This window comes from Notechis scutatus, chromosome 1 (genome assembly GCF_049901735.1).
Source record: "Notechis scutatus isolate UNSWTSFEM ecotype Mainland chromosome 1, rNotScu1.2, whole genome shotgun sequence".
NCBI lineage: Eukaryota > Metazoa > Chordata > Lepidosauria > Squamata > Elapidae > Notechis > Notechis scutatus.
The window spans coordinates 92,346,781-92,359,846 of NC_142009.1; the positions used below are offsets into that span (position 1 = coordinate 92,346,781).

The following is a 13,066-nucleotide window of genomic DNA, read 5'->3' on the forward strand; positions in this document are numbered from 1 at the left end:
CTTTAATAACCTTTTTTAAAGTCCATTCTATATTAACTCCTGGAAGATCTTCACTGAAGGACTCAATTTTGCTTCTAGGAGGAAATGCAGAAGAGCAGCAGTTTAGTGCTTCCTGTCATAACCCAATCTGGGAGTCTTTCAGTAAAAATACAAATGCAGGCTGATAGCAAGCTAGCAAATAAGCCCCAGTGGAGAGCAAGAGGCCTCATTAATCAATACACAAAGTCACCAGAATTGGGAAGCCAGAAAGCAGGCCTCAGTTGTCAAAGTATGTTGTTCAGACAAATCTGTTCACTTCTCACACAACAATTTTGCTAGCCTAACTAACACATTATCATCTGCGGCAGAAGTGGTATTTAGCAGGTTCTGACCAGTTCTGGAGAACCAGTAGTGGAAATTTTGAGTAGTTCGGTGAACCGACAAATACCACCTCTGACTGGAGATTTTACAGTATCCTTCCTCTGCCACGCCCACCAAGCTATGCCCACGGAACCGGTAGTAAAAAAAAAATTGAATCCCACCACTGATCTGCGGTGGCTAGTAATCCTGATTTTGAGTAAATCTAAGCTTGACTCTGAATTGTGTGAGTATACGCTGGTGGTGTGGGGAAGTCTGAGATAGCAATCCAGAAAATCTCCAGGAAATGTAGGTTTAGTTTTGTTGATACCGAAAGAGAATGCAAAGACCAAGCTAGCGGAGAGCATTGTGTATGGCTCATTGATTTACTGTATACAGATAAAACTAGGATTCTCTGCCAAATCATTCAGGTAGTCCTCGACTTACAACAGTTTGTTTAGTGACTGTTCAAAGTTACAACAGCACTGAAAAAAGTGTCTTGTTATGACCATTTTTTACATTTACCGCTATTGCAGCACGCTCCGGTAATGTGATCAAAATTCAGATGATTGGCAACCAGTGATGGCATTCAACCAGTTCGCACCGGATTGGGCGACCTGGTAGCAAGAATTCGGTGTGGGTCGCTGAACCAGTAGTAAGTTCTGGCTGGCCATGCCCCTGACCCAGTCGCCCTCCCGCCTGATGCTCACTCACCCCGCCCGCCTGACGTTTGCCTAAGGTATTTCTTTCTTTTTTCCCCCTCCCGACAATCAGCTGTATATAGATCAGCTGTGCCAGGATTCCCCTTGCTGAGGCCCAGAAAGACTAAAAATGGCTCTGCCCCTCCTCCATTTTTTGCCTTCCTGAGCCTCAGAGGAGCCTTATGGGAGCAAAAACACCCCCCCCCCCCCGAGGCTCTTCTGAGGCCAGGAAGGTCCCAAAATGGAGCTTGGAGGGGTACTGTGTGCCCCTCCCATGCTGTTTTTTTCTTCTTCTTGAGCTCCTCTGAGGCCCAGAAGGCCCAAAAAACGGGGGGGGCCCTGCAAAAAAAGCCACGCCCACCCAGTCACATGGCCATGGCCACCAAGTTACACCCACAGAACCGGTAGTAAAAAAATTTTGAATCCCACCACTGTTGGCAACTGACTCATATTTATGACAGTGCCCCTGAGGGTCATGTTTGGCGACCTTCTGACAAGCAAAGTCAATGGAGAAGCCAGATTCACTTAACAACCATGTTACTAATTTAACAAGTGCAGCCATTCACTTGCCAGCTGCGGCAAGAAAGCTTGTAAAATGGGGCAAAACTCATTTAACAAATGTCTCACTTAGCAGCATAAAGTTTGTGGCTCAATTGTGGTCATAAGTTGAGGACTATCTGTAGTTAGGGCTGAAATGGGAGCGAGATTGTTCTTGAAGTCAGTGGTGGGTGGTTCCAGTAGAAAAACGGTCATGCGTTCCTTCCGTTCATTCGAAAAGGCATCTTACTTTTTTTCAGATTTGCTTACAAGTTTCATTGCAAAGCCATGAGGCAGCAAGCAGAATTCACAGCAAATGGTGACAAAGTTAGCACCAAGCACGATGCAGCACCAGATCGATGGAATAGATGAAGGCATCTGAATACTGGAAAAAAAAAATCAGGAGGTATCTGGTAGCAAATTTTAATACAGATTTGTTAGCCATAAAAAGCGCTACCAAACTTACTTTTTTGACACTACAGACCAACAAAGTATCTTCCTATGATGCCTGAAAAGTGTCCATCTTGCTTGCTTAATTGCTAGAGGCAGCCTATGGCAATAAAATAATACATAAGTACCAGTTCTTAAAGGATGAAAAGGCATTTTGCAAAGTATCATTCACAAAGTTTATAAGAACAGCAACTATTAGACAAAAGGAAAAAAAAACATACTTTCACTGTTCATCTGTATGCTCGGTTCAGGATGTGGTTTATGCAATAGACATTAGAAAACAAACTTACATTTCAGCATTAGGTTGAAGTGTAGCCAGGTTCTTTCAGCTTAATGGATAATACTTACATCCATGACAATTGAATCTTGATCCCACTGATGTCAATCATCATTAATTTTTGTTTGCTCAGAAGTGCATGTTATATTATCAAACCTTTTTATTTGGTAAAAATGCTGGCAGAGAATATTTAATAGCCAATTTAAACATTTTCTTTTCATTCAACTTTTGTGAATAGAAAATATAGGGATTGTGCTGCTGATACAGTACAACAAAAACAAAATGTTCTACCACTTTTTCCCCTTGAGGTAGCCCTGCTTGTGGTAATCACAAAATTTTTAATCATGGGCTCTGCTCAAATCCATGTTGAACAGGGAATTCAAGTACTTCATGCATGGCATAACAGGATAAAACTGTTCACAATGATTCCATAAAGTCAGCTTCTCTAAATTAAAACCCTCCAAACGTGTGGACTCTGTGCAAATATGAAGGTTTTGTAAGTCATAATTCTTCTGAGACAAAAAAATGCAAGGACCGAATAAAATCTGAGAAATGTATGTACTGTATGTATGTATGTTTGTATGTATGTATATGACCCATTACCTCACTGGAGCTATTTTGAGCTTGGAGGGAGTGGTGTTAAGAACCTGCATTTGGATGGCATGTATTAGCTGAGTAAAGCAAGGCTAGAGCTTTTAAAAATCATAATCATGTCATGACATTGTAAGGAATGGTCCACAGCACTTGAAATAAAAACAGTCTGGTGAATAACAATTATGGAATGATGTGAAAATGGTTACAGTAAATATTGAGAATGTTGGTAACAGATTATTTTATTCCGCAAATTTGTATTTAATTTTTTGTTAAATCTTCAGAAAAACCACAAGGATACTATTATAAATAAAAGAATGAAAATACTGCTGAAATCCAATCAATTCATTTTTGCCCTATTGTGCTAAATATCTCTGCTAGTTTTGGCAGAGTGAATCCTGCTGTCCCTGCCTATATTAAGCTCCTTTCTACAAGCCCCCCCCAAATAGTTTGATCAATGCGTCCATCAATTGGAAGTATTTTCTCAGCCTAAGTTCTCAATTCAACTGAGGACTCAGTGATACATTCTTTTCGCTTCACCATTTTGTGACTTAATAGTCTTCTAATTTGACCACTAACTTCTTTCTACATTATGTTTAAAAATATAAGGATAGCATTTCTAGGTGGTGGCTGCATTCACATAACATTTCTCAATCATATCATAGAGTAGACTAACTTTTTAACTGAGCACTGTTTGTATCTACAGCTGGGAACTTGAGGAATGAAAACAGATAATCTTCACACTTTGCCCTGTGAACTAGTCTTAAGGAGGTTGCTTGAAAACTGTAAAAGGGGTAGAAGTTTAAGCATTTCAGAGTTAGATATTAGAGAATGTGTGAGAACAATCAGGATTCTAATAAAGGAGAATATTTGTAGCTCAGGGTTGAAATGAGGGGTCCTTGGTGCTCTCTGAGCTTGGTTGCTTTCTTAGTTTGGGTAATGAAACAAGAAAACAACCAAATTGAGCAAGAAAACAACCAAGTTCTGTGAACACCAAGGAGTTCTCAATCAGGATTCTATTGGGTAAGGATATGTTATATGTTTGGTTTGTCTGCCAGTCTAGTTGTCCCTTGGTATTTTTCATGCTGACCGGGGCTGGTAGACAATAGAATTCAACAACTCTTGGGGATCACCCCCCATCTTTTACTAAAGATGTACACACTCAAACATTGTTCTTTTATGATTTCCCAATATTGTGTTACTGCTAAAATGAGTTTCGTACTAGCAAGTAAGAGGGACCAATAGCCTTACTCTATAATATCCAAATGGAATGTTGTTCTTCATTTGACTTGCAAACATATGACTTAGACTTTTATTTGCCTTACTATGCAACTACCTGTTTTGCATTCTATTCCAACTATATATGATATTTCACCCTGATTGGTATTGTTTCTCTTCAATACAAAACAGAGTTAAAATCTGCCATTGTTATGCCACTTCTTTGATACATTAGGAAAGCTGGGCTCAGTTGCTTTCCTGTTTGAAGTTAATTTACCAAGAAATCTCCCTTCTTTGTAGTGTTGCTGTATTCTTTGAAAAGGATATCCATGTAATTAGCAACAACATAAAAAATAATGTGTAAAATATAATGAATCAAAAATACCAAGATTTTGTTAGGAAAAAAAACCATACTACTAAACAATGCATATACTTTTTGCATATGTTAATTTGGAGAATACATTTGCTTGTTTAGAAGTAGCCCATGTGCATTTTGTTGGATATGCACATAATGAAACGTGAACTGATAATTTGCAGGAGAACTGACCTATCCAAAACCATCTCTAGTTCCATTGAATAAAGTCAGCTCCTTATTTGATGTTTCTCCACCTCTAATCCCATCCCTCTGTTATAGGCACACAAAGGCATTCCTAAAACAGTCATTTAGCCTTCAAGTTGACCTGTCAGTCTATTAAAAGTCTATTAAGTTGCGGAAATAGGCTTTAACTTTAATGCGTTTAACTGACTTTTTATTTTTTTCATTACATCTTAAATCCTGTCCCCATGTATTGAGAGCTGCCTTGTGTACCATTTTGATAGAAAGACAGACTATAAACCTAATCAACAAGCAAAGTCAAAAATCCCTGAAAAACTGGATAATTCTTTAGCGATTTACAGGCATTAATAGCGTGTTTCTGCAGATTTTGATTGGTAACATTGTTTGGTTTCGAAAGATATCCTGAACTTCAAAGTGAGTCATTAATGCAGGGATAAATTATGTTTTGAGCTTCAATTCTCATAACAAAACTGGGTGTAGGCAAGAGACTGTGAGAAGTATCGTTCAAATTACTGCAGAGTCCAAGACTGCCTATTCTGGCCTTAACAGATAGAGTAGTGTATCTCAGTTTATGACAAAAAAGAACTGGACACCCTTTGGGGTAAATATAATTCTGAGTAAAACTGTGTAAGATTATGGCTCTGTGGATATCTTTCAACATATATAATAATAATCTTGGAGATTTTTAACAAAACCCCTTGATATGATGCAATCCTTGGCTACTTCAAGGTCCAATTTCATTTGGTCAGTTTGGCATTAGCATTTTTACATAAAACAAAGTTTATAGATTTATCCATTGAAGTTTTTAAAAAATGACAAAAATTGTGCTGAATTGCATCTTCATTAATTACTGGAACTCATGCCCACAAATGAATGCAAATCAAACCTGCAAACAAACAAAAACAAACAAACAAAAACCTCCAGCAGATATTGATCATGTAATCCTTGGCTGAGCTAATGAAAACAGGCCATAAGACTTTCAGTAGCCATCAGAAAGTTAAAGTACTGAATGCTGGAACTTGAAGGCCTTTATCTGCAAACAAATGAAAGTATATTAATAATATTTACAAATACTAAAACTAACAGTATTTTGTTCACAGTGCCATTGCTTATACAGGTAGCTTTCCCATGATACTTGTATTTTGGCATGAGAATATATATATATATTTCATTATATATGTATATATAATGAAAAACATACAAGTGCGAATATAAACAGGCCACAGATACAGCCATCAAAAGAGACATCTGGGAACATTTAAACTGTACAGCTCTTCCCTTTTGATTCGAGAGGAAACACTGTTCTTGCGGTGAGAATGTCAGTCTTTTATCTAAAGTGGCTTAAAATGATCAATGGGTACCACTATGAAAAAATCATTGTATACACAGAATAACCTTACTTCAAGGTTCTTTAAATGCCTTTTCCAGTGCATCAAATACAAAAATTATAAAAGACATTAGTCAGTTAAAACTTCTCTCTGTGTGGCCAAATGTCTTCTGAGTTCTGATGATGCTGGTGGTGAGTTTTAATGTGCAGCCCAGCTGCCAATTGACTGTACATTACTCCAAGCCTTTATTCAACACCTGTCTCAATATCACACAAAGTTAATGCAACTTGATAAGCCAAAATGCACTGGTCTTTCCTGTGTCCTCCACTACTCCTATGAGTTGGTTCCTGCTTATCAGTCCAGCTTCATTATCTTACTGCAAGCTTGAGATCAGAGGTGACGAATGGCTTCAGATATTAAGATGAAGAAGGAAGATTTGGTGGCACTTCAGAATCAAACCTACAAATAATGTAGGTTTTTCCCAATAGGAGGTTACTTCAGGTTCAGTTTTCCTCCAGCTCTCTTGATTTTCTGTCTTGATGATGGGCCAACAGACCTGTAGGATTTTGTTGTTGTACCACCTCTATGGGGTTTCTCCTTCATTAAAAGTCTGCTCTTCGTTTTCAGTAATTTGGAGTGAGTGGTCAATGGTGATGCCATGTTGCTTAGGAAGCAATCTCTTCCACTTGGTCTTGTTTCTTCTCAGATGGTTCAGCATGTTTTCAGATAAATGAGTGTTCCCGGTAAAGTTGGCCCATTCTTCAAAGAGTGGCTCCACAATATAGGTCATGAAGCCTGGAGAAGAAACATAAGGCAAGTTACCTCAGCAGTTTAGTTGATCACTAAATGCCCTTTTCTGCTAAGCCAACATTCTACTCTGAAAAAGGGGTGGCCTACCATAGCTTCAAGATTGCATTATTTGGGTGTTCTTAATTAATACAAAATTAATTAATATTTAACTTACTACAAAATTATTTTGGCTTTTCTTTTACCCATTGCCCTCACACTGCTCTACACCTGCTGGAATGTAATGCTATTTGAACTGATCTGATGGTATGGCGCCTGGTTATTTGAGGGACTGACTATCTCCCATAACCAGTGGAACATTAACCATTAATCAGTGGATCAGGTTGCCTGATTCAGAAGTTTTGGGTGTGCTCTGACCCAAACCCTTTTCCAATAAGACAAACAATAACCAAAGGAAACAGAAACCTTTTAATGAGTCTTACGAATCCCTGGTTAAAAGGCTGCTGCAAACTAATTAACTTTGGTAAACACAAACCTTGCCAAAACTGTGTGAGATTGCCAAAAATCACAGATAAGAAATATTTCACAACACAAGAGTCTTCAAATACCAACTTAAGATACTGTAATGTCCACAAGGCTGAGTTTCAAAACGTCTTTGCTTCCTGCAAAGAACGTTCGCTTCACAGCTGGCTTTTATCTTCTTGAAGGAGGGGCCATTACCTTGCAGCCTTACTCATGAGTCACCCGTGCTGTTGCAGCTGCTCTTCCTGCAAGCAATCCTGCGCACACCTGTACTTGACACAGGCTCCTCGGGAACCTCCTCATCGCTGCTGCCAGCCCCTACAATCTCTGAAGGCAGCAGTCCACTCCCTAATGGTTCTGGCCCCTCATCTGAGTTCTCACTCTCCTCAGTCGTCCGCACCTGCTGTTGGCTAACCACAACAGGGTGCTTCATCATTGGAAGAAGACACTTGACAGCCACTTCTCCAAAATGGTCCCCTGCTTGAGGTTGGATTAGAAGACCTCCAAGATCCCTTCCAGCTCTATTCTGATTGAACATCTCCCTGGCCAATTTGATCCTGCAGGGTTGGTGCATTCTGAGGTCCTTTGATTAAACAATGTCAGGATCTCAAAAATGTTCCTTTTTAGCACTGCCTACCCTTTGAAATAAAGTTCTCCCAAGATCTGGATGGCCCCCACTCTACTATTGTTTAGAAGAGCTCCTTACCCAGGCCTTCAGTGTAGGAGAGTAGGACTCCCTGTTTCCTTGTGCTTGCTATTCTTTATTTTTTTTAATTTCATTGTAATTTGATTATTGTAAACTGCCCAGAACCATGGAGAGGCATTATTATTATTATTATTTGAAGTATAGTCAGCCAGATGTTTAGACTGGAATTGGCATTTTATTATTATTATTCACTATCACCCTTGTCATAAGAACTTATTTACTAATTCAGGAAGTCTTATGGCTATTTTACTAATTAAATAATTAAAATAATACTAAATGTGGAGATGGAAGACTACAGAAATACCCTTAAAGGAGAAATGGATCATGAAGATGGCAAAGCTTGAAGAAATGGCTAAAATAACTTGTTTGATAAAGGAGAGGACAATAATTACTTTTATAAAAGACTGGAAACCCTTTATAGGCTTTTTATGAAAATGGGCAAAAATAAATTGGTAATTTGGTGATTTATTAAAAGGCTTGTTTATGGGGAGAAAAGAACCACAATATGTCATTTGGGAGGATAGAGATGGTAATTACTACATAACTGCTGCAAAGAAGATTGGAAGTCATTTATTTTACATATCGTTCTCTTTTGTTATTTCTCACTTTTTCTTTTGTGTTTTCAGAACTCCCTCTTCTCCTTTTCATTTGATGTTTCTGAGTTTTCTAATCGTATGTAAGATCTTCTTTTAATACAAGTTATATTTTTAAAAAACTCTAATTGCATTTTAGGAATGACTACTACTATGTATAATGAGATGTACCTAAGACCAGACCATGGCACACATTTCCATAGCTGGGCTGAGAAGGGCTCCAGACAGGGGTGGGATTCAAATTTTTAATAACCAGTTCTGTGGGCATGGCTTAGGCAGTGGGCGTGGCTTGGTGGTCATCTTATTGGCTGGGTGTGGCCAATTCAATAGCACTCACACCGAGGCACCATCTCCTTGCCTGGCCTCTCATGACTGTGGGGATGCTGCAACAGTCATAAGTGTGAAAAATGGTCATAAGTCACTTTTTTCAGTGCCATTATAACTTTGAATGGTCACTCCACACAAGCAAAGTACCAGCAAAGGAGGGGAAAAAAACTCCAGAGACGTTCCTGAGACAGGAAGTCAAGTCCTGCCAAGAACGTAATAAGGGTTAACAGAGAAGCAGTTTCTGTAAGCAACACCAGAATGTTTCCTTCCTGCATTCCTTACAGGATTAGGCCAGTAATTTCTTCTAACAACCAGTTTTCTGAACTGCTTAGAATGTTAACAACCGGTTCTAGAGAATAGGTGCGAACTGGTAGAATCCCACCCCTGGTTCCAGATGGATAAAAGGAGAGGTAAAAAAGTCAGGGGATTCTTTGCCAGCAAAATCATTGCTGCTGCTTAAGTTGCCACTGGCCATAATTCCCGTGGGCATTTAGCTCCTTTTGTTAAACTTTTCTTTCCTGTCTATTACAGTGATTGTCACAAATGACCTGGCACAGCAGTCAATTCATCTTAGCATCCGAAGTCCCCATAATTGTTGACCCATTAGTAGCTAAGATTTAATTTGATTCACTATTATTAGCATTGATAGATTAGAAAATGTTTGGCCTTTGCTTTTGAGCTTAAGCGTTCAACTTAAAAACACTGTGTCCTTGAATTACAACCATTCATTCAGTGGCTGTTCAAAGTTATGACAGCACTGATATAAGTGACTGATGAGTCTTTTTTCACTTTTTTTCAAGTCAATGGGGAAGTCAGATTCACTTAGCAACTGTGTTACTAACTTAACAGCTGCAGTGATCCACATAACAACTGTGGCCAGATAGGTTGTAAAATGGACAAAACTCACAAGCAGTTTAGCTTTATATCCCAAAGGATTATAAAACATATTTTATCTGTCTGCCAAATAGTTTTTCCTGGAATAGAAAAATTATGGTACCTACTAGGCTAATGATGCATGGTATACTCACCAATTTGTATACTAGGTATTGTGTCTTTCTTCTGATTACAAAGAGGACTTACTTCCAAGTCAAATTTCTGCTCCAGATCACCTATCAGAAAGGATGATTAAATTTTGACACCATAAATGTTTTTGTGTGTAGAGCTCTAACAATTCAGTCTACTGGTTAAGGCACTAGGCTACTAAGTGGGAGATCATGAGTTCTAGTCCTGCCTTAAATATGAAAGCCAGCTGGATGTCCTTGGGCCAATCCCTTTCTCTCAGACCAGTTCACCTTCACAGGAACCCCAGGAACTTGTGGGGAAAATAGGAGAAGGAAGATATGTTAGATATCTTCACCGCCTTGAATTATTTGTAAAAATTAATAAATACACATAAATAAATACAAATTTAATAATTTATATGCTAATATGTCTGAATGCTGCAAATCTTAAAAGGAAAATAATGGTATCCATCTGACATTCATATACTGTTTTTACAATTCACGTTGCACATCTCTGTTACCAAATCATGCAAAGCAAAGATATAGAACTCCTCTCTTGCACAAATTATTTTATGGTCATTTGTGGTACTTAAGTGATGTGTTGGAAACCTCTACAATTGTATAGGTAGGGCACAGTAGTTGTATTAATATTTCATTACTTTATTGGTAGACATTTGTAAGTCATTTTATCTTATTAAACTGCAAATTTTGTATTCTTTCCTGGAGAAGATGTCTATTTAATACAGGGGTCTCAAACTCGCGGCCCGCGGGCCAATTGCAGTCCGCAGGACGATATCATGTGGCCCCCACCGTGATATGAAAGTATAATATTAGTGCGGCCCGCAGGGGGAATGGACCTCTGAAGGAAGTCCTGCCCGCCGTTCCTCGTCGTGACTTCTTCTCCACCCTGAACTTTAACAAGTCCAAGTACAGGTCCAGACTTACTGATGATCATCTTCAAGCCATACTGAGGGTCTCAAGTGCCTCCTCTCTCAAGCCAAATGTGGCTCAGATATGTGAGAGGAAGCGTTGTCAAGTCTCTGGCAGCAAGGAGTAAGCTGGAGAAGCCATGTTCTGAGGAACTGTTCATGATCTTCATTCAATGTTCCATTCATGTGTTCAGGACAGTTCATGTATTGGAGAAATCATTAACTGTTGATGACATTTGAGGATATTTTTTTAACAACGTTTTTTGTGGAATCCCTTATGCGGCCCAGCCTCACCCAGACTCTGCCTCCAGCGGCCCCCAGGTAAATTGAGTTTGAGACCCCTGATTTAATATAAGACAGGGGTGTCAAACTCATGGCATCATGGCATCGTCACGTGATGTACTGGGACTTTTCCTCCCTTCACTAAATTGGGCGTGGGCATGGCCAGCACGTGATGCATCTGGCCCACGGGCCGGGAGTTTGACATCCCTGATCTAAGATATGTACCACAATGTGTTACTTGCTATCATTCCTTTCATACACCTTTTATATGCATTGTTGCTATCAGTAGCTTTGGGTGGTCAGAAGCATAATGTGTAACATAAACCTTCCCTAACTTTATGCTCCACACATTTACAAGATTCCAACACCCAAAATTCCCAGTCAGAGGGCCACATTCATAGATTATGATTCTAATGCGGCTGAAGGGTACCTGATTAGGATAACCTGCACAAGATGTTTTCTTTCTGATGGAAACTAGAAAATTCCTGCAAATGGATTTTCTTTTGGGATGGAACGGTGAGGGGAGATGAAAATGTCGAGAGTTCTACATGTAGGCCAAGCCAGGCCCTTAATCCCTTCAGGGGAATTCTGGGTGTTGAAATCCACAATCTTAAAAGTTACCAAGTTTGAAGGACTCTGGCGCTAATTCATCATCTTTTGGTATTATTAAAAAGACTAGTGAACACAACTGTTCAAAGTTTATCAAGGCAATTAAACAGCTATGGTTGTATTAATCACTTACTTTCCTTTTCTTGTTTTAAAAAAGAAGGCATTTATTTAAGAAGATTGCATTTTCCCCTGGTTTTTTTTTTAGCAACTTCAAATAAGATGACCAGTCACTGCCACTTCATATTAAAATTATGATTCAGAAACACAGGGCCAAGGTGAAAATATATCAGATTGCTGACCTTGCCTGTAGAATTCCTCACAAACTCGCTCACTCCACTGTTTGCTCAACTCCCAGAGCCGGCAAGGATTGCAAATGTCTGCGCACTTAAGTGCAATCTGAAAATAAAAGACATCCGTGATGCATTAAGACATATAATACTCAAGAGATTTTCAAAATTTATTGGCCGTTGCAAGTTTTATGTTGTACTACAAAAGACACTCAGTAGGGGAATTATTCCATAATACCAATCAAAATGAAAAAGATTAATAACAATTAAAACTACAGAAAAGCAATAAATTCAATATATACTGAATAACTTACAGTTATAATTATAACACTGTAAACCTCCACACTTTATAAATGCAAATATACTCTGATGCTGGATAACATTCTATATACTAATAGCAAATTAACTTTTTAAAGCATAGCTTGAGGAAACCCCACAGTCTGTATATTATGAAGAAATATGTGAAGGATAAAAAAAATCAAGTTAAAATATGCTTTAGGGACACAATTCTAGTTAACAGTTGCGAGGGGAGGAAATGAAATGACATCCTGGAACAAGGTATAGCTAATTGTCTGGAATGCTGGATTTTTGCTGCAGAGATACCTTAGCACTAATATAAATCATTTTGGAATGTTTTATTTTGTTATATGCAACTATTATCAAATCGTTAACATCAATTAACAATGGTTGAGGCTGCCAGAAGAGCAAGAACCAGAACTTTGTATCCCCCTTGACACCCGAGGAATGTAAAAGAGGAAGTTAAGAAAAAAAATCAAATCATCTAATTGTGCTTATTCCACTGAATTGCGGTTTCATTTAATTTGCTAGTAATTCCCTCAACAGCAAAGTTTGTGAAAGAGACTTGGTTGAGAGTGAGTGGCTGAAGACATCCTGTGAACTTCTCTGGTGAAGAGTTGACTGGACAGAACTGGCCCCATCGGTGAAGAGAGGGAATAATGCTTCCTTGCAGGAGAGATAGAAAAAGCAATAGCACTTAGACTTATATACCACTCCATTGTTCTGACCCAAACCCTTTTCCAATAAAACAAACACAAACCAAAGGGAACAG

At 38.7% G+C, this 13,066-nt stretch overlaps 1 protein-coding gene across 4 annotated transcripts in view; it reads right to left on the reverse strand.

The window, feature by feature from the left end:
- Positions 1 to 1,983: 1,983 nt before the first annotated feature.
- The window catches only part of PDE7B (phosphodiesterase 7B), a 228,937-nt gene continuing 217,854 nt past the window's right edge, over positions 1,984 to 13,066 (reverse strand). For 3 of the 4 annotated variants that reach the window (XM_087971167.1, XM_087971152.1, XM_087971144.1), the window contains 3 exons: positions 12,010 to 12,106; positions 9,918 to 9,998; positions 1,984 to 6,789 (listed from right to left, as the gene is read on the reverse strand). In XM_087971167.1, the coding sequence (XP_087827293.1) occupies positions 6,578 to 6,789; positions 9,918 to 9,998; positions 12,010 to 12,106 (390 nt within the window). In that variant the 3' untranslated portion in view covers positions 1,984 to 6,577. Of the gene's footprint in view, positions 6,790 to 9,917; positions 9,999 to 10,022; positions 10,202 to 12,009; positions 12,107 to 13,066 lie in introns of those variants that run through there. The other variant, XM_087971161.1, reaches the window with a different exon arrangement.